Source organism: Camarhynchus parvulus, chromosome 23, assembly GCF_901933205.1.
Source record: "Camarhynchus parvulus chromosome 23, STF_HiC, whole genome shotgun sequence".
NCBI classification, from domain to species: domain Eukaryota; kingdom Metazoa; phylum Chordata; class Aves; order Passeriformes; family Thraupidae; genus Camarhynchus; species Camarhynchus parvulus.
Window position 1 is genome coordinate 484,272 of NC_044593.1, and position 27,855 is coordinate 512,126.

The 27,855-nt window shown below is 51.3% G+C and overlaps 1 protein-coding gene across 1 annotated transcript in view; it reads right to left on the bottom strand.

Annotated features, from left to right (window-relative positions):
- The window catches only part of ARID1A (AT-rich interaction domain 1A), a 53,325-nt gene that overhangs the window by 11,966 nt on the left and 13,504 nt on the right, over window positions 1-27,855 (bottom strand). The window contains 9 exon segments of the mRNA XM_030964462.1: window positions 837-946; window positions 1,027-1,172; window positions 2,501-2,816; window positions 3,521-3,688; window positions 4,312-4,401; window positions 4,677-4,917; window positions 17,594-17,707; window positions 18,927-19,373; window positions 20,036-20,248. Of these exon segments, the coding sequence (XP_030820322.1) occupies window positions 837-946; window positions 1,027-1,172; window positions 2,501-2,816; window positions 3,521-3,688; window positions 4,312-4,401; window positions 4,677-4,917; window positions 17,594-17,707; window positions 18,927-19,373; window positions 20,036-20,248 (1,845 nt within the window).

Genomic DNA, 27,855 nt, shown 5'->3' on the forward strand with positions numbered 1-27,855 from the left:
GAGCAGCACAACAGCAGCTCCTCCATGTCCCAGGGGGCATCTGGCCCTGTCTCCTCCTGCTGGCCCTGTCTCCTGTGTCCTTCACCACCGGGAGTGGAGGCAGAGATGGCTTTGGCACTCCAAATCCTTACTCAAAAATGAGCTCCTGAACTAGAGGTGTTCCTCAAACCTGATATGTTCCAGGTGAACCCTAGACCCAGAACTGAGCATGTTCATGGCACATAAGATTCCTTCTACAGCACAGCCCTGATTTCTGGCCAAGAGCATTCAGGTCCTCTTTTGCCATAAATAAGAGAGGCAGATGGCAAAGCACAGCAGCACAAGTGAGAGATCTCCTGGATCTTCTTGCTGCTGGCACAGCGATCAAACGTGCTGAGCATTTGTTTTCCTTCAGGTAGCAAAGGAGGAGACCAGGGGCTCAGAAACTGCTTTTTTGGTGGTTCTTTTGAAACTGGTAGCAGCAATGCAAAGAAAAACACTCCCTGAAGAACTTGTTTGCCTCCCTCTTCTGGCTTTGATACAGGATTAGTGAGAGGTCTGTTTGTGAAACAACTGCAACACTTTAGTTACCACGTCCCAGCTGAGAGCTGACTCGCTCCAGGCCCACTCCACCAACAAACTCAGGTTTGTTTATGCTGCTTTTGGCAGTTTCACTGTGGCAGGTAATAATTCCTAATACTGAATTTGTTTTCCAGGTGAAATCCATGTCTCCCACAGGACTGGGAAGCACTCCCCTCCATTTCTCACACTGTTCAATCCAACACAACACATGGCTTTATTTCCCTGGATGCTGAGGAGGATGGGAGTCAATAAAAACACAACCCAGAACGTTTTACCTTTGACTTGGATTCTGCTTTGGGCGTCCCATCTGCCTTGTTGTTCATTTTAGTTGCAGGTGTTAATTTGACATCCCCGAGTCCCATCATTTCAGGGCTTGCTGCCATCCCTGGGAAGTTAAAGGAATCTTTAACACTGATTCTCCTGCCAGGGCAATGACACCAGTGAAGTCCTAAAGCTCTGGCTTACCTGCAGAGTTGTTGGCCATGTTGCCCCCCATGGGGTAGGGGGGCCCCTGGGGGTTCATCATGCCAGCCATGCTGTTAATTCCCTGCCCATAAGGAGGCCCAGTGCCCATCATTCCCCCCTGGTTCATGTTGGGATAACCAGGAGGCCTGCAGGAGGAAGAAACACACAATTACTCCACACATTAGGCACTACTGGGATATTGCCTTCTGAGGAAGCAGCTTTGCTAAAAGAAACTTTAAAAGGACATGGAGAAGTGACTTGCCCCAAACCATTTTTCCAAGAGAAGAACAAAGATCAGGTGCTCTTGTAAAGCTCAGTACCCAGAGCCCAAGTCACATTGTCAAGAGAAAAGGGGATGCAAACCCTTTGGAAAGTGGGACTTGAGCTCTGAACATTTTCCCCCTTCATCTTGTTCTCCTACATCCACAAACTGAGCCTCATTTCAGTTGTGAAATTGCCTTTAACCTGCAGACTTGGGCAGTGAAGTGCGAATTTAGAATTGTGGAATGTCCTGGGCTGGAAGCATTGTTTTCCATGTATCGCAAACCTCCCACACAACTGTGGCTCAAACTCCTTCCTCAAAGGGACAGGCTTGGGTGCCTTTATTGGGGTTTGGGAACTTGAGCCTTGGCAGGCACAGGTAAAAGCAGGAGGCTGCAGGAGCAGCCCCCAGGTGAGGATAAAGAGCAGTGTCCAGTCAGACAACAAATAATCCACCACTTCTGGGGGAACCCAATTTAAGAGCACGTTCATGGCTCCCCTGGCATTCTGGTAGGCCACACACACCTACTCTGAAATGGGCAATAAAGGAGAAAACAACCACAGAAAACAGTGCAAAGTTCAGAGCTGAATTCCAGCTGCTTTCCCACAGCTGCTCATCAAGGCCCTAAAAGGAAGAAGCTCCTCACAGTGGACAAGCAATGCCTTGGATCACATACACAGCTGGGTGGCTGCTGGGTTTAGGGGCTGCAGCACAGGGGCAGCATCTCCAAGTCACCCAGGGAACAGAGAATACCAGAAAGCAAAATGCAAAAACAACTGAAGGGATCTCATAGTTGAATAATTCCACCTGTGAACATTAAAAACTCCCTAAGTATGTCATAAATGATGTATAGAGTGCTGGAATGGTTTGGGTTGGACAGACCATAAGGATTATCCCCTGTTTAACCCCCACCATGGGGCAGGGACATCTTCCACTATCCCAAGCTGCTCCAGGCTGTGTCCAAGCTGGCCTTGGGCACTGCTGGGGATGGGGGAGCCGCAGCTGCTCTGGGCATTCCAACACACACACAGCTCCTCCAGGCTTTACTCTCTTCCTTTTTAATACTTCACTTGGGAACCAAATATCCATGAAGGGCAGAAACCCCCACGGAGGGCAGAAACCTCCAGAAGCGCCTGTGAGCATTCCCCCAGAGTCACCCCCAGCCCCGTGCAGCGAGCTGTGCCAGGCCCCGTGCCAGCTGTGCCCCCCTACCTGTTCTGGATGGAGTTGGCAGCGGCGTGCATGGCAGCGGCGGCCGCCTCCTGCGCCTTGCGGTTCATGCCGGCGGGCGGGGGGCACATCCCGCTGCCCACCTGGGGCGGCATGTTGGCCATGTTGGGCCCGTAGGGCCGGCTGCCCATGGCCCCGTGGCCCATCCTGCCCGGGGGCAGCCCGCTGTACGGGGGCACCCCGCTCTGGCCGTGCATCTGGCTGCCCGCCCCCATGGGGTTCATGCTGCCCCCCATGCCCGGGCTGGGGTAGTTGGCGTTGGACATGGCGTTGTAGTTTGGCTGCCTGGGGTACCCTCCTGGGGAGAGAGCACAGGGGAACACAGCATCACTCACCCCGCTCCATTCATGAATCACCACAGAAATCCTCTATCGGCAAATATTTAAAGATCACTAACAGAGATGAGGGGGAGTGTTCACACCTCAACACAAAGTCAAAGTACTTGGATATAAGCCACGTAAAATGTGTTTTGACACAGCCAAGTAACAACATCGATTCAGAAGCTGCCTGAAACTCTCCCAAACCTCAACCCAGCACAGAGAGCTAAACGGCCCAGGACAGGATGGAAAATCCCACATTAACCCTTCCCAAAACTGGCACCACTTCATCATCTTCCTCTCCAAGGAGAGCCATCCCTTTGTCACAATTACATGGGATGCACAATCTGCTTATTCCTAAATAAAGAGGAAGAATCCTACTTTTAGAAGTACAGCTACCCCTGAAAGCAACATATCCCATCAATCTCAACAGGAGCAAAGCTCTGGTTGGTAGCACCCAAAGATTAAGAGGAGACAAATCAGAACATTTATCATGGAATCATGGAGTCCTTTGGAAGGGACCTTGGAGATCATCCCACGGGCAGGGCCACCCTCCACTATCCCAGATTGCTCCAACCTGGCCTTGAACACTTCCAGGGATGGGGCAGCCACAGCTTTTCTGGGCAACCTGGGGCCCCAACAAGACATGAGGACAGAGAGAGGCCTTTGCTGGCCCCGTTCCCACCTTGAGGTCCGTACTGGCCGCCCTGGGGTCCGTAGCTCCCCATGGAGTTCTGCTGGTAGGGCCCCATGCCGGCGTGCATCTGTGCTCCCGAGGACTGCCGGGGGGATAAGGCTGAGCCGGGCTGGGGGGAGCTGTACTGGGGCATCTGGGGGTTCCTCTGCATGTACCCTGCACACCAGGAGGGAAAACATCGTTAGTGCAAAGCATCCCCAGCTGCCAGTGCACACACGTGTGCCAGGCAACACCCCCAGCACCAACAGAACCCTTCCAGCAACAGCCTGGACACATTTTAGTGGCTGCATTAAGGAGCTGGTGTTATCTGAGCAGATAGCAGATCCAATTTCCTGTTTTAGTCAGAAAAAAAACCTCTTAGTGTCACAGCAGAAGCCAGTACAGCTCTGCAAATCCTTGGGGCTTCTTGTTCTTGGTTTTTGTTCACTTGTTTGTTTTCTCAGGGTGACAACTCTATACCTTCAGCCAGGAGAGCTGAAATTTTACATGCATTTTTACCCCCAAAATCTTACTCCCTCAAAGGGCGAAGGCACACAATATTGTTGTGAGCACCCCTTGTTTTGAAGCTTAAAGCATATTAAGAAGCCAGAGAAAACATCTTAGAGGCCAAAGCACCAGTTTGGACGGAACATTCAGAGGCCAAACAGCCACCAACAGCTGAATTTACTGCAAGGTGCCTCAACGCTTCAGCCTGTAGTCCTGGGGCAGCTTTCCAGTGCTCAGCCCCACAGAACCCTGTCCCCAGGGCAGGGAACTGGAGCCAGCAGGGTGTGACCCACCTCGGTCCTGCGCGATGCTTGACTGGTTCATGGAGGGGTGCAGGATCGTGTCCGACTGGCCGCTGGGCGGGCGGGGAGGCATCTGATTGCCTGGGCCACAGAAAGGACACACGCCATCAGCACAGACCTCCACACACCCAGCAGGCAGCAGTCACACCCCAGAACCCCAAACAAGCCCAGGACAAGGGGAGAACGGCAGCAAGTGGTCACTCAGGCTGGAGCAAGGGCACTGCTGGCTCCCCAGCACCTCACCCACCCCCAGAAACCTCTCACACACACCAGGGAGCTCAGAGGAGCTCAGTAAGCACCCAGGGCAGCTCTGGGCAGCACAGCAGAGCCCCAGCAGAGCGGGAGTGAGAGGTTACCTGGGACTGCAGCAGGGGACAGGGGACCGGAGCGGGACTGAGCAACGCTGGCTGGAGATCCAACTGGGGAGGGGGAGGGTCCTCTGATGCCTGGCAGGTGAGGAGAGGTATGTGGCGAGAAAGGAGACTGAGCTGGGTTACTCTGCTCTCCTTGGCTGCTGGAAATCCCTGATGTGCTTACTCCAGGGCTCAGGGCTCCTTCGGTCCCCATGGGCAGGTCATCTATGGAACCAGACAGGTCCTGCAGGGCACAGAAACACATTAGAAACCACAGAGCCACGGGGCTGCTCACTCACACACTGCTCAGGAGGAGCACTTGTCCCTGGGCATGCAGCACACAGGAGTCAGTGAGCTGTTTACTGTTGGTACCAAAGGCTGCTGCAGACTGAGGCAGCTGCCAGACGTGTCTTATCCTGCTGCCAGTCTGAACCCAGGAGCTCCTGAGCTGGTTTGCTGCTGGCCCAAACAACTGGCTAATTCTCCTTTTGATTCAGTTCAGAGGTGGGAAGTTAAAGAATGCATCAACAGCACACGCAAAACTGCAAACACAGGAGACAGTCCATGTGATCATGGCTTGGAAGGGAAACGTGGCTCAGCCTCTGAAAGACAGAAAACTCCTGCCTCACCATAATTAATTCATAAACCTCCTATGAGCTGGGAAACTACTCACTTGAGATGGATAAAAACAAACTAAACAGAGATTTAAAAGAAAACCATAAAATACTCTTCAGGGTTCCCACTTCCCTTTCTTCAAAGACAGCAAAAATTAGCAGTTACTGCATCAACCTGTAAAGTTTAGCTTTTCTCGAAGGCAAGGCTAGAAAACACCCTTCCTCCTGCATGTATTCACCTTGCAGAAGAAAAGCACAAAAAGCCTAAGAGAGCTGAAACCTCCAATTGCCACAGCATCAAGAACCAGCTGGCAAGTGTGGAATGGGGCTAATTCCAAGGAGCTGATGTGCAGATCAGATCCAGCATGCCCAATTGTGCTGGCTGGCTGCTAACAAGGTGCATCAGCTGCTCAGGCTTGGCCTGCACTCAATGAGTCAGGAGCAGCCCCAGCCAGAGGAAGTGGCAGCCTATTTGAACAGAAAGCTGGGAAGTTGTAACTATTCCAGGGATTAGATAAAATCTCTGCCAGAGGTTCAAAGGATCACGGCAGGTGAAGAAGTGGAGGCCAAAGCTTACCAGGACTTCACTTACCCTTCCTAAGTCTTCCAGAGCAATCAGCTCTGGATCAGAAGGGTTCTGGGTGAGCCCTGAGGGAATCCCAGGTCATCTTCCCTGCACAGAACTCAGCTGAACAGCACAAGCAGAGCCAACCTCATTTAAACCCCACGGAGAAAGGCCGAGGCAGCTGATAAATCACCTGGACAGCCTGGTTCCATTTACACTGACAGCACAGCTCCTGGTTCAGCAGCAGTGCAGGGAATGAATGCTTTCCCAGCCCTGGCAGTGCACATGGACCTGGAACAGACACTGCACCTCATCAGCCCTGGGGAGCAGGAGCCCCCACACCCAGCCCTGCCTGCCAGGGGGTCTGCAAAGGCTCTGACAGCACAGCCAGGACGTGGAACGCAGGGAGAAGGGAATTATGGAGGAATAAAAGCCAACACGGTGACACCCAAGCACCTCATCACCCCGTGGGACTGGGACACTCCGAGGGCAGAGCTGGGCCTCAGCACCACCTTCAGCTGCTCCAGCACAGCAATTTCCTCTGTTTTAATGGAATTTGAACAAAATGCTTCTAACAAATGCTGGCCAGTGTTACTTTGGAGCTGCAGAGCCCAGACACTTGGTGGGATGATTTAGTGCAGAGCGTGTCCTCCCTCCCCTTCCATTACTGCTCCTGTTGGAGGGCTCATTTCCTGCACCACAGTCTCTGAGGTGTATTTGCTTACTGCTCAAGTATTATCTTCCTGAGGGGGGAAAAAAAAGGCTTTGTTTTATTTCAATGAAAGCTAAAAAACTGCAGAAAATCCTAAAAATAGTGTCTAAGATCTCTTGCAATTTTCACTACTTTCCTATTGTAACATCAAAAGCACTGCTCCTTTATGCAGCTATTTGGGTGTTTTCCCCTGGACAGCTTTGACAAATCCCACATTCCTACTGCAGAAACCATCTGAAGTGGGAGTAAAGAGACATTATTTCCAACATTTTGCATTAAAAAGCATCAACCAACACAAACAATCAAGAGCAAAACACTCCTCTCACTGAGATTTACTGCACCCAACTGCAGCCACTGATACAAGACACACAAAGAGACTCCCCCCAGAGCCCATGAAAGGATCAGAATGTCCAGAAACCAGTTCAGTCCAGCCTACAACTGGATGGAAATACTGGCATGTCCCTTCAACACATGAAGGTAGTTTTACTTTGAATCACCAAATATCTGCAAGACATAAAATGAAGGAACGTTAAAAATGGTTTGAAAATTAACTCCTAAGAAGCAGATAACAATCTGCAGAGCTCATGCCTTCCACCTTGCCTGTGCATCAATGCTTTAGTACTCAAGGCATTTAAAAACATCCCATTTTAATGGAGCAGGTGGGTCCTGGGTGGCTGTGCCCCAATGCTCACACATCAGGAGGGACCCCCAGAGCTTCAGCTGTGCATCAGGCTCCCAGATTATCAGTTTAAGTGAGTTGGAAGGGAATTACACACCTCCCTTTCCCAGCTGTTGGGACATGAGCTGAAACAGGACCGTGAAAATCTAGTAACTCCTGAAGTGACTTTCACCTCCAAAGATAGGTAAGTTTTATGAATTCCAACAATAAAGTCATTTCCCAGCAAAGAAGGGTTCTGCCAGCACAGCAGCATTTTCTGAGTGTATTATTCAGCAGGACTGAGCTGCTCAGAAGGGAAACTCCTGCAAGGGGAAGGAGAAAACATGGACTGGAATGTCTGAGCCCCAGCAGCTCATCAGGGGGGAGCTGGTTTCCTCCCATCAAATTCTCTCTCAGGATGCCAAGCACCAGGGCACCAGGGGTTAATTAAACCTAAAAGACACCTCCAGCTCTGCCACCCTCAAAGCAGGGGAAAAGGAAATCCCTGCATCTCCCTGCAGCCTGTTTTCAGGGCAGCTGCAGCAGAGAACCTTTAAAAACAATGAAACCTGATGGAAATAATGGAGCCCTGCTGTCGTCAGGGGGTTCTGGACGCAGCCCAAGAGCAGAGGGCCTGGGAGGTTTTATTTGCCTCCCACGGAGCACCAGGAGCAGCCCTGGGAAGGCACAGCAGCAGCAGAAGGGCTCTCCCCTCTCCCACAGCACAGCCAGGCAGCCCAGACAGGAGGTGAGGCTCGGCAGCAGCAGCTCTGCCAACTCAAGGAAACGTCAGGGTCTGGAGAATTTCCTCACGTGTTTCCAATGTGTTTTTTATGCATTTTATTGCTCATCTGCCATGCAGATCAAAAACGCTGGAGGGATTCCAACTATTTCACACAGAATCTCACACTCCAGGCTGGCTGCAGCCCCAAAGCCTGAGTTTCTTCACTTGAAATACTGCCCAGTGTTATTTTGGGATGTGACCTGATAGCGGAAGCCCACGGGGACCCGGGGAGGGAGCGGTTCCAGCTGCGAGAGAGAGGATGCCCGAGCCGGGCCGGTGCCAGCGCGGGGCTCTCAGTGCTGCTGACGAGCAGCAAGCAGCACAGCACCTCCTGCTCGCAGCACAGCAATCCCTGCCTGCAGCCACACAGGCAGGGGCCAGGGCAGCTCAGCCCTGCACAGAAATCCCTGCAAGCCCCGGCGTGGCAGCACAAGGAGCCGAGGGTTTGTGCTGGAAACAGCCGGGATTCTTTTATCTGGCAGCAGGAACCAGCACCCCTCCATCTGATACAGCTCATTGGTTAAACAAACAGAGATGGAACAGCCAGAAATGCTTAAGATCAAGGTAACAAAGTCCCAGAGGAGCAGAGAGGCTCGAGGCTCTGCTCCGGCCCGTCCCACTGATCTGGAGGAGCAGGAAGACTGACCAGACAGCAAAAGGAATTCCTGAGCAGGGACTGCAGCCTCCCCTGCCCATCCCAGCCTCGGCCCTTCCACGTGGAAGTGTGGGGGAACAGGGAATGATCTCACACCGTCAGATCACCAGACAGCACTCAGGGAAATCATGGTCTGAGATGGGCATGTGCTGCAGTTTATAAATTCTATAAGGCCAGTTGTTTCCATAAGATGCTCACAAGCAAGACCAGAGAACAATGGCTAAATTTATTCCCCAGTTCTTTCTGAAAGGGAAAAAGCCTCTTCCTTCCTTCTGATTGAAATACTCACTTTCTATTACAAGCTCTTTTTCTGTGCAGTTGCTTTTCCACTTACTCAAGAACTACCAACATTTAAAAATCACAAGCTTGTCCTTTCCTTCCCCTTTATTTCCACACCCAAAATACCTCAATCCTCTCTATCACAACAATCACACAGCTGACTGGCAGGATCTCCCTGCTATTTTTGGGACATGGATAGATTTGTTCCTCCTTTGGCAGCACAGACAAATCCTGCCTCTCGTGCTCCACAGAACACTTTCTCCTGGAGACTTCCCCGTGCTCCACTCACAGCACCCCCACAAAGGAACCTGAGGTTTTCCCAGATGTGACAGAAGGGTCTGGAGAGGCCCTGCAGCCCCAGGGCTTTCCTGCTGTGCCTCTTCCAGACTGGTCCCCAGCAGAAACCAGAAACTGGAGCTGGGAACAAGTTCAGCTCCAGTGGAAACCCAGCTGATGCTTTTCATCCAGAGATTTCTCATCCAGCGTCTCCAAAGCTGACAAATCAAGAGTCAGAATAGCGATTTTCCAAGTCTTGTCCTGTCCCGAAAACTTTGTCCTAGGGTGACAAACACACAGCTTGTGCCAGGGATGGCCATCATTTCCCCTCCCTCTGCTCCTCCACCACCAGTCACTGTGGAGAGGAACACGAGTCCATCTTTCCAGCACCAAAAGCACCTTCAGGATCATTCCTGGTGTGGGCACGGGCCGGACAAGACACAAAGGGGACGTCCTCCTTCAAAATGGGACAAAACCAGGAACAAAGGGATGTATTTGCAATGAAATCACTGGGATTGGCCCCTTGGATATGTCCCTGGAAGCTCCACCTCTGATCTGAGCAGGGGTGACATGAGAGCAACAAGAATTGAGTTCAGCAAGAGAAAAAACACCAAGTTTGGTACCAAACTGAGTGTGCCACAAGGACCTGGGAGTCCTCACGTGCCACTCACTCCTCCCCACAGTCCTTACAGAGAGGAAGGAAGTGCTAGACTTTACTACTTCAAGGGGAAAACACCTGCCCACTAAAACAAACAGCAGCAAGGCTTCAGCAAGGCTCTGCTACAGAGTCCATATTCCCTTCCCTTCCAAGGAGTTGCAGCTCCTCTCAGGCAGCAGCGCTGGCAATTACAAACCTAAGATGGGGACTGGAACATGCCAGAGAGATTCGTGCAGTTTCCTCGCTCAAAAAAGAAGCTGAAAAGCTCATTCTTCCAGGCTGGCTTCAGACAAACTGGGAGAAGCTGCTGGCTCGAGCTGCACTGCAGGGAAGGGAGGCTGGCAGGAGGAGGGGCTCGGTGCCACACGAGAAATTTTACTCTGATTGCAAAAATAAGCTGCTGCTCTAATCCAGCTCAGTAGATGTGGGTGAGGGTGGTGGGCTGGCAGGGAGCAGGCCGGGGATGGAGCGGGCAGGACAGGGGAAGGGCTGCTGGCTGTGCCACATTCCTGCGCCGGAGCCTTGCGGAACAGCTACCGCAGCAGCCATTGATTTTTCAGAGGTCGATACTCCACTCCCACAGATCTCCTCGGCAGGAGCTTTAATCACATCTCCTGCTCCTTCCCTGTGCCACCCCTCCTTCTCTTCCCCCTCCAAATAAAATAAAATAAAATATATTTTAAAAAAAGGGAGGGCGAGGGGGCTTTCCTCCCCCTCCGAGCATGGAGCAGATGAGCAAATCTCATCTTCTCTGTCTTTGGAGAGCAGAGATTCAGAGCTGTGGCTGCAGCACAAAGTGGAGAAGGAGCACCATGATTCATCCACAGAACAAGATGTCGCTGGAGGGAGAACTCGCCGTGTGGAAGGGCAGCACTCCCACCCGGGAAGGACCCTGTGAGATCCAACAGGACCCTGCGAGATGCAACAGCAAAACCCCACACAGGAGCTCCCAATTAACCCTTTGGAGGCTGCTCAGCTGACAAAAAGGACTCCCGGCTTTACACAAAGGTTGGTACAACATCAAACATCCAGAGCAGAACAAAAATGCCGAATTTTCCCAGCCACGGTGGCGTCACTTCAGCTGTCCCAGAAGCTGTCCTGTCCATCCAGCACAAAAGGGTGACACCTCCAGCTCCCACAGTGACCCTGACCCCAAAACAAGCTCAGGAAAGAGGCAGGAGGCTCTGGGCACAGGAAGAAGCAACATGGCAGCAGCAGCAGGGGATGCTCTCCCTGATTTTGGGCAGGTGTGGGGATGCAGGGATCTCCAACCCATCAGTGGGAAAGGAAGTGCAGGAGGGAGACGAGTGCAGGCCTTAGCTGACAGACCTGCTTATCCACAGAGCTTCTGCTTTCCTTCCACAGGATTTTCCTCTCCCAAGTCTGATGATGAGCCCAGCTCCCAGAAAACCCAGGATCAGGAGGAGGCTGGAAGCTCCCCTTGCACTGCCAGACACGAGGATATTCCCATTCCCCAGCTTCTCTGGAAGGCGCTTTCCAGGCTCATGTTCCACGCACTGACACTCCAAAGCATTTAGTCATCCCAGCATGTGACTGTGCCACCATGCCAACCTCCCCAGCCAGGGTGGGCACAGGGAAGCAGCAAAGGCAAGAGGCTGAAATTATTACACAATTTAAAAGGCCCCTGTTCGGGCAATACTTTGGATTTTAAGATAAATCAGCTTTTAGTATTCTCATCAGCCTCTGAAACAATTAACAGTGACAGAATCAATTTCTAAAAAAGCAGGAGGAAGATTTTAGGACAGAACAAGATTTATAAAGTCTCAGGCATCTGCAAGTGTGGTGAATCCAGTGGTTCTTCCCCTGGAAGCTGTCCCTGCCTGTGGCAGGGGGTTGGAACTGGATGATCTTTAGGTTCCTTTCCAACCCAACCCAGCCTGTGATCCTGGACTGATTCTGAGAGACAGCTGGAGGCTGGCAGCTCCTTCCCCAACCCCCTGGAACCTGTGGGAAGGGTTTGGCCCCTTGGCACTGGGGCATCTCCAGAGCAACCATTTCCATCCAGAGCTCTCTGCAGTGCCACCCCAGGCTGGTGCTGCTCTGGGTGCCATGGGGAGGCTGAGACACGTTTGGAGAGAATCAGGGAACTGCTCCTGGCTCAGAGCAGTGAGCAGGCACAGGAAGAGGCACCATATCCATGGAAACCTGGCCCAGGCCAGGCTGCCCTTGGGGTCAGGGCGCCAGAACAGTCCATGCCTGGAGATGTCACTTCTTGTCGTTTCAGGAAATTAAACCTTTTTTTTTTTCCTTTCCCTTAATAGAAGCTTCTTCTTTCCAGATTCAAAACTGCAATAAAAACCAATCATACAACTCCTCCAGTCACCAGGGCTGACTGGGATCCTGGTGTGACCCATCCCAGCCCATGGGAGCATCCCAGGCCTTGGGCCCCTGCCAGGCCCCACATGTGGGCACCACGTGGGAAGAGTTTCCCCCATGGTATTTATGATCCCTCATATCTCCAAGACGAGTCAATCCAGCGTGCCAGAAGCAGAACAAGAGGGAAATTACTCCTGTGGAGCGAGAGCTCAGGTGTGGTGCTGTTTGAAGCACCCCAGGGTTGAACACCCTCCAGAGGAGGGTCCCCCCAGCGCAGCCCCTCCTTCCCAGCACAGTGGGCTCCCCTCTGGCAGGGCTCTTTGCATGGAAAGGGAAGAGGGTGAGCATCAAGCGCCCCACGTCAGACTCACAAGAGGCTTCTGCACCTTTTAAAGGGTGTGCAGTGAGCCCAGGCAGCAGCAGAGAGGAAGTGAAAGCCTGACTTCCCTGGCCTGCAGCCCGAGCTGCTGGGAGAGCAGGGCTGGGCAGGGCAGGGGCTCACCCTGCCCTGGGGAGGGGGCTCAGGGCCCCTGGCACACAGGGATGTGAGCAGCAGAGCACAGAGCACAGCCAGGAGCCCTGGCCAGGGCTGCCCACCCTGCAGACCCTCCTGCCCAGCAGCGAGCTCTCAGGCCATGGCTGGCCCGGGGGGTCCCATGGGGGTCCCAGCTCTGCTGCCCGTGGTGGGGCTGGAGCAGGGCGGGCTGAGGGAAGGGCTGGGCTGCGGGGAATGCAGCGAGGCGCAGGCAGGAAGCCGAGCTGAGCTGCTCTAGACCAGAATAGAAACAGGAAACGAGCCCGGCACTGAGCACAGCGCACAGCGCAGCTCCTGCAGCGGCTCCCCTGGGATGCTCTGGGGAGGGGACCGGCCCCAGCGTGGGGAGAACCTCTGGCACAGGGGATCAGCTGCCCTCAGACCCCAGGAAGGGCTGGCAGGACAGAGAACTGCCCCACGGACACACAGCAAGGCTGCCCTGGGGCAGGGCTGAGTGCCAAAGGTGTCACTGAGCAGCTGAAGGTCAGGGTGGCTCTGGAGATGCTCTGCACAGTTAACAAAATAAAAAAACTCGGGGGAAAAGGCACAGCCTTCTCAAGGAACCATGCAGAAATGCTGGGCACAGTCACACAACAAGAAAACCTTGTGCAGAGGAGCACTGAACAAGGAAAAATGCATTTTTACCTTCCACTATCACCAGAGCCTGGGATAAAACCCTGCAGATGGCACAAACTGAAGGCAGGGAGGGATCTGCACTGCCAGAGTTTCAGGTGCTCCTGGGGAAGCCTGGGGTGCTGGTGGCTTTATCTGCATATCCACTGTGCTGCCCTGCTTTGAAATGCACACACTGCTAATCCCTCTCCTAAGGCAAGCAATAAGAGGGCTCAAAAGGCCAAACACAAACCAAACAGAAGCAGGAAGTCCCATATGGAAAGAGAAAAAAAGGAGAGGGGAAAAAAAAAGGGTTTGAAGTGACCAGCAGATTCAACTATAAAAGGTTCTTTCTCCCTGCCCCCTGAAAAAGTTGCCAAAATTATTCATTTTAAACTGAAATTTTAAGGAAGCAGGCTGCCTGCCTCCCTCCATGGCAGCTCTGACAGTTTTTTGCTGCATTTCAGCCTGTTGCATTGATTATTTCCAGGTCAGGGGACGCAGCTGACAGAGCTCAACTTTATTCCACTTCAAGCACTCCCAGAGCAGCTGAAATGACCAGTTGGAAAGAAAGGAGAGCCCAAGCAGTGCTTCCTGACAGCCTGCAGTGCCCCAGCTCAGCAACTGCTCCACTGAGGGAGAGATAATCAAACCAAAACCACCCCACAACTGCTGGGGACATTCACTGACGAGATTTTTCTGCCAAAGCTCTGCAGCCTCATTCCTCTCCCCACCCAACAAAACCTAATTTCCTTCAATCCACACTGCAAAGACCCAAGGCCAGAACCCACACCCAGAAATTAACCTTGGATCAGGAATATTTTCAGTTGGTTAAAATCCTTTCTGCCATTGATAGGACACTTTTCAGATCCAAATTCACAGACGAACCAGAGGGAAACATCACTAAATAAACAAAATGGCTTCCCAACAGTGCAAAATAGCAAAATACTGAGGTTAAAACCATTCCCACTCTATAACAGAATGAAAATAAACTGTCCAGGACAGGGAGGAGATTTCTCCCTCAGGCTCACCACTACACTGACCAAACGAACAACATTCTGGGGTAGGAATTCCAAAATTTTTGCCCCAACTGCCCAGTTTGCTGCCACAAAAATTCAAACAGACCTTGCTGTGTCAGGACCTCCAAAACGCTGCCAGACTCTGTGCTCCTGATTTATTAATGGCTTTTGGGGCCAACCTGGGAGCTCAAACACCAGAGATGCCAACTTGTGTGCCTGGGAAGGGATGAACAGCCTGGTGGCACCCCTGCCTCACGCTCCACATCCTTCCCAAAGACATCAGGAACTCCTTCAAGGCAGCCCAGCAGACAGACTGGGGCAAGGTAAAACCTGTCCCATGTTCCGTAACGAGAGACAGAATCCCTCCCAACAAACCCAAAACGCCAAAGAGCTCTGCAGCAGAGCAGACCTGCAGTCCAAACCCAAATGGATGGAATCTGCTTCCCCCAGAGCTGCTTCCATGGCTACACAAAGGAAGATTTTACCTGGAAATGTGTGATTCCTTCAGCCTCAAAACCCAAGACTCAAAAGTTGAAGCCAGCACTGAATAAACTGGATACAACTCTCCAGGAAGAATTTTTTGCTAAGGAGAAGAAACTAGGGAATCTCCTGGGAGAAACAGATCTATCCCAAGGATCACTATTCCTCTATTACACCCAGACACAAAATACTCCACTTCTCCTGTGCAATTGCAATCTAAGTTTAGTTTGGCTGCAATCCTGATGGAGACTCCCTGGGGAAGGAGTGAATTTTACAGAGAAATTCCTCAGCCTGCCTGCCACAGGAAGGGAGAGCAGCCGGGACACTCACAGGGAGGTAGGGCTCTTTAAAAGGCACCAGGGAGAAAGTTTAGTTAATGACACAACAACCACTGGGAAGGAATCCTGAAGGCCCCACCCAGAAGGATCCACAGGACATTCCTCAGGCAGACCCCAGAGCAGCCACAGGAGCTGAACAACCTGACAATGGCCCTGCCAGGAGACCAGCACCTCCTGAAGGGTGATGCTCCAGCCAAAGGAATATTCCCCTTTATTGCTCAGAATTCCAACATGAACATTGGTGCACAAAATCCACGTGCAAAGGCCAAGGACTCGTGAAGGCACTGGGACATTCAACACTTCCCGGGAACCTAAAAAGCAGAACCTCCTTTTCCTTCTCCTGCTGGGGCTGATCCCTGTTTAATTAATTAAAGATGATGCATGGCATGATTTGCCCCAGTTCCAGGATACCCAGTGAGCTTTTCCACAGCACCCACCAGGCCTGGGAAAGGGCTCAGGACTCTGTAATAAAATTAAAAGCCCACAAACAAACTCTGCTCCTCTAAGTCATCCATAATGGCAAAACAGGGATCTGGGAATCCTCCTGAGCAGGATAAAACTTTCTCAACTAGACAGATTGAGCAATATCAGGAAGATAAAAAGAAATTGATAGTGCCCTTCCATGGAGATCTTGTGTTCCTGAGCATCCCCAGGCCAAACTCTGTGCAGGAGATTGATCACTGCAAACTGAAAGAAGGATTTGGCTGCCAGCATCCCAGAGATGCCTTTCAACACCTCACAGCATCCCTGTCTGAAGCCCTTCTCAGCTGGTGCTGTTCTTGTCCTACAGGATCCCAAAGAGACAACAAGGAGTTATGGAAGATGTACAAGTGAGTCTCCTTTTTTTAATTTTTTGTGTACTAAGGAAGAGAAAGGCCAAAAATACAACAAGGTTGGGTAAGCTAAAGACTGGCTGATTTCTTAAATGCAAATTATTTAGTGGTAAAGCCAGGAAAACCAGATATTCCCTTGTTTCTAGGCTCCTCCACTCTTGCAGCTGGGATGGATTTCTTTTCTTAGACTACTCAGGAGAAGGGACAACTTGAAAAGGGCCAAATATATTTAACCACAAGGTACAACACAAACTCCCACTCGGTGCTGAGAAGGAGCCACTTCTGCGAAGCCTGGCTCCTAATTCCTGTAATCCAAGGCAGAGGGATCAGTGGGATCCAGGAAGGCTCCATCAGCAGTGCCTCTGAAAGGACTTCCCACCGTTCTGAGCTACAGCAATTGCTTCAATTGCTTCAGTGGCTTCACTTCTCCTGAGCTCCTCGCCAGAAGATGGGTCACATGGAAGAACTTGTGGAGAGGCAGAGTGGAAAGAAACATGCTATTTAAAAAGATTCTTCTTTTCCCCCCTGGCCTCAGAACAAATTAAATCTTTGTAATCAGGGTCCAAAAGGAGAAAAAGAAAAAAAAAAAGGGGAAGAAAAAGCAACAACCCACAACTACTCCCATTAGGTGGTCAGAACTAGAATCACTTTATATTTTGGGTGACAATTTGCACCCACAATCTGAAGGCATTATTTCAAGGGGCTGGTAACAAAGCTGTTCTCATTGCTGGGAGCAAAAATAACTCAGTTCTACACACAGCTCACTCCTCTGGCCAATCCAGCTGCAGCTCCCAGCACTGACTTAGCCAGTGGCTAAAGAAAAAAATAAAACCTCGCTCACTTCCTACTGGTTAGAACAAAAGTTACCAGCAAAATTGGAACTCAGCAGCTCCAAATTGTTCTTCCAAGCCAGAGGCACAGACCAACTTGAGCAAGTTAACCTAAACTTTCAACTCTTCTCTGTTTTCTTGGTGTTTTAACACAAAATTTAACTACTCTGGCCCAAAACGTGCTGGAACACTGGGCACTAACCTCATCCCCAACTGGTCACTGCACATTAGGATTTAGGATGCCAAAGAAAATCCAATTCTCCATCTGCCAAGGAAGGAGCTACATGGGACTGATCTTTCTCACTCCAGATACCAATGAATTTGTCGTTTTCACCAACTGTTCAGTCACACTGGACCAGAGAAGTCCACTGATGCTCCAGCGCCAGTCAACAGCGCCACAGTGGGCCAAGGAACAGGAAAATAAGGTAAAAATGAGGATTTTCCTGGAGGCCAGGGCCTAGTCTGACAGCAGCCGGGTACTGCAGACTCTGCACACAGAGAGCTCACCGAATGAACTGCTTTAGGCAGCACCTGCAGACCAGAGCACTCAGGGTTAAACTTCCCTCTCAAATCCATTACTTTTGTAAATTACATTCAACCTCCAGTGGGAAGCCAGAAGCTAATGACTTAGTAAAGAGCACAGCAGCCTCCATGGCTCCCATTTCCACGTGGAACAGGACCAGTGCTCATTTTCCTGCTGTGCTGCTGATTGCCCTCGGGCCAGGCCCCACTCACCGGCAGGCTGGAAGGTCTGGACTGAAGATTCAAGTTCATCTCTTCTTGCCCTTTACTGGAAGCCATTGAGGGAGCAGAGGATGCCTGGGACCCAAACGAGTCTTGAGATAACTCCTGAAACATCAACCAACACACACACAAAAAAAAGTCACAAATGGGAATACAATGAAGCCTCCGTTGGAGTCACTCTGGGATATTCTCACATTGCGGCAGATTTATGTCCCCTTGGTGAAATTTGCCCAAAACAGGAGGTGAGAGCCAGGACTGAAAGCCAGCACACACAGATAGTGCTCAGAGCTGGGAGCTTCCCAAAGGCTACCCTGGATGCATTGCAGTGTTTGCTGAAAGGGCCAAGCTTTGTTTCTCCTCCCCAAAGCCAACTTTTGCTTTTGCTGGTTACCACCTCTGTAAGCCACAGGAGAAGCCACCAGCTTTGTCCATGTTGTGCCACCCAGCTCTCCGTGTGTAGCTAACCAGTTCTCTGTGTGTAACCAACCAGTTCTAACACACAGAACAGGAGCTTTGCCCACGTTGTGCCACCCCGTTCTCTGTGTGTAACTAACCAATCTACACAAAGCGTTGTGCCACCCCGTTCTCTGTGTGTAACTAACCAATTCTAACACAGAACAGGAGCTTTGCCCACGTTGTGCCACCCAGTTCTCTGCGTGTAACTAACCAATTCTAACACAGAACAGGAGCTTTGCCCGTGTTGTGCCACCCAGTTCTCTGCGTGTAACTAACCAATTCTAACACAGAACAGGAGTTTGCCCACGTTGTGCCACCCAGTTCTCTGTGTAACTAACCAATTCTAACACAGAACAGGAGCTTTGCCCACGTTGTGCCACCCCGTTCTCTGTGTGTAACTAACCAATTCTAACACAGAACAGGAGCTTTGCCCGTGTTGTGCCACCCAGTTCTTTGTGTGTAACTAACCAATTCTAACACAGAACAGGAGCTTTGCCCACGTTGTGCCACCCCGTTCTCTGTGTGTAACTAACCAATTCTAACACAGAACAGGAGGTTTGCCCACGTTGTGCCACCCCGTTCTCTGTGTGTAACTAACCAATTCTAACACAGAACAGGAGTTTGCCCACGTTGTGCCACCCAGTTCTCTGCGTGTAACTAACCAATTCTAACACAGAACAGGAGCTTTGCCCACGTTGTGCCACCCAGTTCTCTGCGTGTAACTAACCAATTCTAACACAGAACAGGAGCTTTGCCCACGTTGTGCCACCCAGTTCTCTGCGTGTAACCAACCAGTTCTAACGCACAGAACAGCAGCTTTGCCCCACACAGAGTGCCCTGGAGCAGCAGCAGAGCAGGGCCAGCCTACCTGAGGCGGGGGGAAGCGCTGCTGGCCGTAGGCCGAGGGCTGCTGCGGCGGCTGCGCCGGCGGGTATGACGAGGAGGGCTGGGCCGCGGGCTGCTGCGCCTGCTGCTGCTGGTACGGCGACTGGGACTGCTGCTGGGAGTAGGGGGGCTGGCCCTGGGGGTGCTGCGGGGCCGCCTGCTGCGGGTACGGGCTGGGGGGCTGCTGATGGGGCGGCTGCGCCGGCGGCTGCGGGTACGCGGGCTGTGCTGGGGCTGGGGGCTGCGCCTGCTGCTGCTGCTGCTGCTGCTGGTACGAGGGCTGCGAGTGAGCGGGCTGCTGCTGCTGCTGCTGCGAGTAGGGAGCCTGCTGCTGCTGCTGCTGCTGCGGGTGAGGGCTCTGCTGGTTGTAGTAGGGGCTCTGGCTCTGCTGCCCGTACGCGCTGGGGCCCTGCTGCCCGTATGGAGGCATCTGCATGGGGAGAGAGGGAGGTGAACCAGTCACAAGGGTGTTTCTCACACACACACACACAGATTCTGCTCCAGAAGCAGAAATTCAGAGCAGTAAGTGCACTGGAATTGCCACTACCTAGATAATTCCCAGAAAACAGCAGAAGTTGTGTCACACACTTGTGTCACACACTCACGAGTGACATTATTCTTGGCAGTAACCAAGTTCTAACAGGCATCATAGCTAAGTTTTTAGGGATCCCTATCTGACCACCCTTCAACAAAAGTAACATTGAAAGGAAAGACTGCTTGCTCCAAACATTAAAAAAAAAAAATTGCCTTTTGAATCCTGCAAACAGTCCAGCAGGCGCGCACTTGGATCATGTAATGAGCCAAAACTGACCTGGAGTCATTTCTTGTGCAAAGAACAGCTGTGTCTCTAACACAGCACAGCAGAAAGAGGATCTCCCTCCCCTGCTATTTATTTTTCCCTTGCTGGATTCACTGCTCTGCCACTGCCTCTCCTGGAGACAAGGATTCCCCAGGCTATGGATCCCACCTGGATGCAGGTGTGGCACAGAAGCCAGCCTGGAGAAATGCCATTTTCCCCAAGCAGCCCAGGCTGGCTGTGCGTCCCTGCCTGCCCAGCTGTGTGCGCCAGGCTCGGGGCTCGGGGAGCTGTACCTGCTGTGCATAGGAGATGCTGCCCATGGCACTCTGCGTCCTGCTCTGCATGGCCATGGGGTATCTCTGGGGGCCCTGGGGCCCGTAGGGCTGCCCGGGGTAGCCGTGGCCCTGCTGCGGCCCCGCCTGCGGCCCCGCCTGCTGCGAGTAGGGGTTGTTCCCTCCGTAGGGCTGAGGCCTCATCTTCCCCATCTGATCCATCGGGCTCGCCGGCTGCAAGGCAACGCAGGACACGTCAGGCACATCCACACACAGAAATCCTTCATTCAAACATCACAACTCCCCAAAAACCCCACAGAAATTCGGCAATTCGGCACCAGGGAGAAGCTCATTGCCTCTTCCCAGGGGCTAAAGCCCAAAGTTACATTTGGAATTAGAGCAGGATTCCTGCTGCCCTCCCAAACCCACCACTGCACCAAGAACAAGCCCAGTGAGAAGTCATTTAATGCTGACATCTCTCCCGTGGCAAGACACAGAAGAACAGGGGAAGGATCATCAAGAAAAATTAATTATCAGTGGAAGTGGCTTTTCCCCATTGCAGGTAGTAGTTTAATGTCCAGATATTCCACAACAAGTTAAATTTAGGCTGAAAATTTAAATATTCACAAGAAACACTGCTTCTTTCACGTATAACAAGGTCTCCCAAAACACTACAGGCTGTTAATTTACACTTATGCATTTCAATTAATGCACATTGATGTAGTAACACTGGGCAGTGCTGCTGACATCCACAGTCCTCAAGACTGCAGTTTCATTTTTGAATATATTTTTTACATGTGCTTTGTGTCTGCTGCCTTTTGGAGAATAAAGAGTTTCTAAATCAAATTTATACAGATGCATGTTAAAAACTTTGTCAGCCTCAAAAGTCAGGTCCCTGAGCTTTAGAGCAGAGACAATGAGTGAAGAAATGCAACTTTCCTTGGACTTCATTTGTACTACCCCTGCCTGGAGCCAAGATTCAGGAATACTCAATTGGATTTCCTGAAAACACTATAAACCTCAACACTATAGACCTCAAAACAGGGCTTTTTCACCTTGGCAGTTATCCCCACTAAAGCAAAGGCTGTTCTGGCATGGTGACCTCTAAATGAATCCCAGCACAGTCCTTAACCCCCACTCCTTGGACTGAATGGGAATCCTTCCCTGAGCTCCTGGTGACCTAACTAATCCCAATTAGATGTTTTCCACAGATCACCATGACAATGGACTCTGTTACACCATCCCTTCCTGCCACCAGCCCCGGGGTGGTGTTTGTACAGATCCACCCTCTCTGCCTGAGCTCAGGTGCTCGAGGAGCGGCCCTACAGGTCTGCACAAGCCAACATCACACAGAGCTCAGGCTGGAAACCCCACAGAATGCTGGAGAGCAGAGCAGGATTCCACTGGTGCTGCAGAACCCCCGCTGCAGCATGCTGCACTGGAGAGAAGCCTTCCCCAGCAGCCAGCACAGCTTGGAGCCCCAGCACACATTTGTGTGCCCAGCTGTCAGCGCAGGGCGGCTGCCAGGAGGCTCAGCCCCGAGCCAGCAGCCAGCACAGGGACACCACGGGCAGCTCGTGGGGCTCTGCTGGGCACCAGGGGCTGGCACTGAGGGGGGATGGCAGGAAAAGCCCCTTTGCTGGGAAAGGGAAAGGCTGCTGGCTCCACAGGAACCGGGCTCGCAGAGAACTGGTGTCAGTGTGGCACAAATGCGTGGAGAGCAAAGCCCAGGTGCTCTGTGCAGCCCCAGCTCAGGGCACCATGGACTCAGCCCTGCACAGGACACCCCAGAGTGACATCCTGTGCCTGAGAGCGTGTCCCAGCTGCTCCTGGAGCTCTGGCAGGCCCGGGAAAGCCAAGCCCTCTGTGAGCACAGCCTTGGCCACCCTGTGGAAGCTGCCCCCAGCCAGTGACTCTCCCTGCAGAGGCAGATTTTGGATGCCCTCCCACGCTCAGCTGTGCTGGCTGTTCCCATTCTCGTCCATACCGACACCAAACCAGCCCTGAATAAGTTTTATTCTGTGTTTCATGTCCAAGCTCTCACAGATGGGGAGTGACAAGGGCAGAGGCTGCAGCCCCCAAGGCAGCCCCAGGTCCCTGCCCTGGGAATGCCAGGCACCCACACAGGGTCTGTGCCAGCTGGGAAAAGGAGCTTCCATTCATGGGGGCAGAAAAAAGAGATCTTTGAAGGCTCTGGTGGAGCCCTCAGAGCTGCAGGGCCTCAGTCCTGAATGGAGCACCCATGTGGAGCTCCCATACACCTTAAAAGATGCAAATTGTGTTTACATCTTCTCAGCAATTGACCCTGGTGCTTCCCAAGTCTTGCCTTGTGGGTATCCCCTTGCATTACTGACATCTTCTCCCTGCCCACATGATCTCCTTTGGTATGTAAAAACGGGGCCACCAGGAGCTTTCCTAGCCCCTGGCTTTTGACTTCAGCCTGCTCTCACCACCCCCAAGCACTCACATCCTTCCTTCCACCTGACAAAGTGCAACTTCGGGGTTACTGACTAAATATTTCAACATCTCTTCCATTTGCTACGTGCTTCCTTCTGGTTGTAACTCACCTTTGCAGCCCTCTACCAAGGACAGCTTCTCAAGTACATTCTTTTTCGGGTTTTTTTTAACTTTTTTTTCCCCCTAAATACACTCATACCACATGCTGCCACCCCTGCACTGATTGTCTTGTCTGTGGTCACCCACAAGACCAACCATCTCTTCAGGGAGGAGGAGAAAACAAGGTGAAGATTCACTTTTCCATGACTCCTACAGGAAGTATGACAACTACCAAAAAACTTCCAAGAAACATTTGCAACTGTTTATGCAGACATTAAAAAAAAAAAAAAAAAAAAGAGAGAGGGAGAGAGAAAAGAAAAAACCCAAAACACAAACCCCAAACATCTTTCCAGGATGTGACCAAGTCGTCACCTTGGCTGCTCAGCGTAGGAGGACACAATGTGCCTCAAGCTGCCACCCTTCCACCAGGCCCTAGCACAGAGAGGGTGCTAAAACCAAACATCAAGAGCATCTAGATTGCAGCCTTATGGACAAAATTCTATCACCAGGAGGAATGTAAATGCCAATTAATCCCTAATGAAGAAACTATTTCATACACATGCTCCTGACTCATAGCAAGGCTAATTCGTGCTCCCCAGGGTTGCCCTGTACATCTCAGATGCTGCCATGTGTTGTTTCTTCCATCAAAATATGCCATTAATTCAGAATATCCCACACATAGGGCTTTAACTGCTCTGGACCTGGTATTGCTGCTCTGGCTCAAAGAGTCAGCCATCAGGAACCTGCTGCCCCAAAACCCTTTTGGGGAGTTCATGTGCCTCAAGAAAAGAACCAAGGTGGAATGCAGGGATCGATCCAGGGGCTGTGTGGGTGCTGGGAGCAGCAGAGGCTGCACAGCCCCTCTGCACAGCCATGTCACAGAGATGGGCAGGGTAAATAGGGAAATACCAAACCCTGACTGCAAAAGGCTGGAAATTCTTCTCTGGGCTGATACATGGGAAATCCTTTCAATAGGAAACCGCAGGAGTAGATTACTGTGATTACACTTCAAAAGCAAAGGCCCTGCCACAGAGAGACATAATTGAGAGAAAGTGTTGCTCCTTGATCACTGAAGTCCAGACCCCCTGCTTACACCTCCCTGCATTCATAGAAATTGCTTCTATTCTCCCTCAATCCCACTATCTCTGCTGTTGTGCAACACCAGTAAGTACCAAAACTCACAAAACATCGTCCTGCCACCAGTCAAACTCCCAAAACCAAAGCTGTGTGGTTTGGTGAGCAAAGAGAGTGTCCATAAGCCCGTGCTCTAGAGAAACTGCGGAGCTTTTGGGGTAATTTAAGATATTTCTAGACTAAGAGTTTGTAACAGCAAGCCCAGAGTGAGCTTGAAATTGCCGAGTTCAAAAGCTCTTCAAATCACTCTGTGTGATGTGAAGGGTGTCAGGCCCCTATAATGAGGCAGCGCACTGAAACCAGCTCTTCTTCCAAACAACACCAGGGTTTTCCTTAAGAAACAAAAAAAGCTTGAGGCAGACAAGAGGATTCCATGAACAATTCTTTTCAGATTTTGTCCGGTGGAAGAGAAATTTGGCCTCTTGAATGAATAGCTTGGTTAAATTGGAGAGGACATGCTATTGGTCCTGTCAGGAAAGTGAGTAAAGGGAAGAGGCAAATCCCACTTCGGAAGCAAGAGCCAAACTCTCCACAGCTGTACAGAAAAATGGAATTCTGACTTTCCCCATTACCTTATTACATATTTGTATTTTATTGGGCCAGAGGAAGAAAAAGAAAGAGAGTGATTTACTGAACTCCCCAGTTTCAAATCAGCGTCATTCAATTATTGGCAAACATGGGTGTTGGCCACAACTGGTTTCTTCAGCTGCCCTCCCTGACCCCCTCAAAAAAATAAGAAGGCTGAAAAAATAAGAAAAAAGCCCTCAGCTCCCACCTTGGCTTTGAAATCTTTTCCTGACCAGCTTTGTTGTCCGTTATTTGTGATAAAAAAATAATAAAAAGCATTCCTGGCTGTTTAACCGAGAGAAGCCCTAATTGATTCCCACAGTCATTAACCTGCATTTTACCTCGGAGAGTGGTAGTTAAGGAAGTCGGCACTGCTATTTATAACTCATCTCAAATTGAGGGCAGACTGCCTAAAATCTAACACATCCCAGCTGTACTCCTGTTTGAACTGGGGCCAAGGGAATTTTTTAAAGCAATCTTGGCACTGAATGAATGACACCAACAGTATGAGCGCGTGTGGTTGTGTTGTGGTGACGTAGCTGGAGGTGGAGGGGACGGGGGGGCCGCTCTCCGTAATCCCTCTCCCAAGCCCAGCTCAGCCCCGAGCCGGAGCCGCCCACCCAGAACCAAACACAGGAAACGTCTTTTCCTGTGCAACGCCTTCAAGTGAGAAGCACATGGCTAATCTGCATAAAAGCAAAGCCACGCCACTGCTGCCAGGAAGGTTGAGCTCGGAATCCCCGGCCACCGAGCGCTGCCTGCGAGGCCTTGGACCCGCGCCGGGAATCCCAGAAAGGGCCAGGAACAGATGGGGAGGACCCCGGCAGCACCAGCCATTGTCTGGCTGCTCAGCACTGGTACAAAGAGGAGCCTGCAGAACCCCCAGGGAGGCGCCAGCTGCTCCCTGGCCAGCCCAGCTTGGCCAGAGAGGGGTCCCCGGGGCGAGGTGGAAGTGGCCAGGCTGAGACGATGCTGAGCAGCACCAGTGATGGGTAACACATCCCCAGGCTCAGGGACAAACTGCTCACCTCCCCAGGGCATCTCACTGCACTGAAGCAAGTGGGTCTTGGACAAGAGGGATGAGGGATTTGACCTCCCACCTTTAAACCCTCGTCCCAAACCCTCCAACCCCTGCCCCTTTCCAACCCCTGCCCCTTTCCACGTTCCAAGGGCACTGTGTGAGTTCCAGCACCGAGGCGTGAGCCACACAAACCCCATTTCCCCTGTGATGGTGCCAGCTCACGGGGCTCATGAACAACAGGGAGGCATTGCCCAGAGCTGGCACCGAGCCCTGGGCATCCACCAAAACCGGGCAGACTGTGGTGATTCCACAGCTGAGAGCAGCAGCTCCTCTCCTGCGACACCACAACCACGGCTGACCCACAGCATCACCAAAACGCGACTAGTGGGGACAGGGACACAGCAGCACCCAAGGGGCAACACAGGAGGCTCCAGCAAACCCAGCTTGAGCAGGTCACTCGTGTTTGCACATCAGACAGTCTCACACCCATCTGTGCCTTCCAAAATCCCCCCCCAAGGCAACTCCAACTCCTCCACAACCGGAGGAATGATCACAAACCAACAACCGTCCTCATTCAGGAGCAAACACGGCTCACCTTGCAGTGGGGAACTCTTTCATCTGCTCTATTTAAGGTGCAACTGGCTGTGCTGAGGTCAACACCCCGGCCTGAACTCGCTGCCTTTTATAGCCTGGGTCATGCTCCAATGCCTCTCTTCCCATGGAGGTCTGCTTTTAAAGGTGGACAGAAGAGGCTCAGGGGAAGCTGAAGTTAAAATAAAGATCCTCCAGCAGGACGTGAAGATGCCCCCAAAAGAAAACACCTAGAAAACCCATGGTAATAAACACTCCATGAGGTGTACCCACCAGCTCACTGGGACAGTTTCAACAACGAGCCTGTTTCTCCAAGAATATCATCACAGAAATGCACAGTTCCTTTTTTGCTTTTCCCCTCCCTTTTTAAACTTGAGAAATCCACCAACTTCCTTCATTCCCCCAGCACACACAGGGCAGACAACAAGCCTGTGCTGGCCCTGCTCAGCTCCCACCAGGGACTCTCCTTGCCTTCCCCCAAGGCAGCCCCATCCCTCTGGGAACCCCACTCCCTTCAGGAAGCAGCTGGGATGCTCAGACTCACACCCATAAGCCTGGAGTGCCAAAACCTGACTTCTGGAATACAGTACAGGGTTACAAATGCTCATCCCTTGGAAACATGCAGGCCAAATCCATTTTTACATGAGCTACAGAAAAATAAAACTCCTCCCTCGCCCCCACAAATCCCAGAATCTAACTTGGATTTGGACACATAACCAGGAGGTGATGTATCATCACCCCATTATCAATGGCCAATGCAGATGAAAGTTTGGCTGTCAAAACAAATGACCTCTGCTCCACAGTTTCAGTTCTGCAACCAGAAAGAGCCTGGTTTTTCTTCTGACTTTTCCCAGTAGGTCAGAGTTTGACCCCAGACACTTTCTATTCCTCTAAACCTCTGCTAACACCCCGACCTCAGAAGAAGCTCACGACACCAACACAGGAGAACAGGACCCTTGCTGTATTACTTCAGTCACCTGCTTCTGTCTGGAGCTCCTGCAAACCTCAAATCTGCCCTGCTCCATGTTTAACCCCTCCTTGATCATTTATTACCATTTTTTGGGGGAGATCTGCTGTAAATCCAGATCCTGAGTTGCACCAGTGGAAGGAAGATGAGTGAGTTTCTCCCAGCAGCCATCCTGTGACCTGTATCTCCCTGCTAAACACAATCCAGTAATTACCCATTAATGTTTCTCAGCAAGAGCCCAGTCCACACATCTCAGAGGACTTTCCAAAGCACAGCTCTTACTAAGATTCTTCTAATTGATTAAAACTGACCAGAGTTTTGATTACAGGATGTATCATTATGGAACGTCTCATTCCTGAAAGAAGTCAATCAGCAGAAGGTGATGTGATGGGAAGTGAAATGAGAGTCACCTCTCAAAGCCTCACTGGGAACAACCCCACAGCAGCACAGTGTTCATGCCCAAGTACCAGCAGAGTTGTGTTATTTTTCATTTTATCAAAAACTGGAGGGTGGGAAGGTGCCAAGTCTGCCACAAGCACCACGATGGTTCCTCATGGACACCTCTCCTGCCTGCAGGCTCAGAGCACATCCCCATGGGAACAACACAAGGGATCCCCCACCACCTGAAAATTAACAACAACCAGAGGACTCATTCCCTGTCCCTCCACCTCAATTACTTACACCATGGCAGGTCATTCTGACAAACACCATTTACTGATTTAACAGCAGTCAAAATTAACAAAAGATTATGATTACTGTGCAACAGCTGATGACCAGTGAAAATTTCAGGCATTTCCCAGGCAGCTGGGGTCAGATGATGCAGTTTGTTATTCAGACTGTGTGATCCCCATACAATTTATAGTTTCACCTTACATTTAAAATACAATTTCCTTCTATCCAGAGAACTAAGTAACAAGCTATCTATCCCTCACTGTCAGGCTTCAATTCACTTTACAAGCACATTATTCAAGCAACTCGCCCTAGGATTCCCCAAGTGCCACTGCT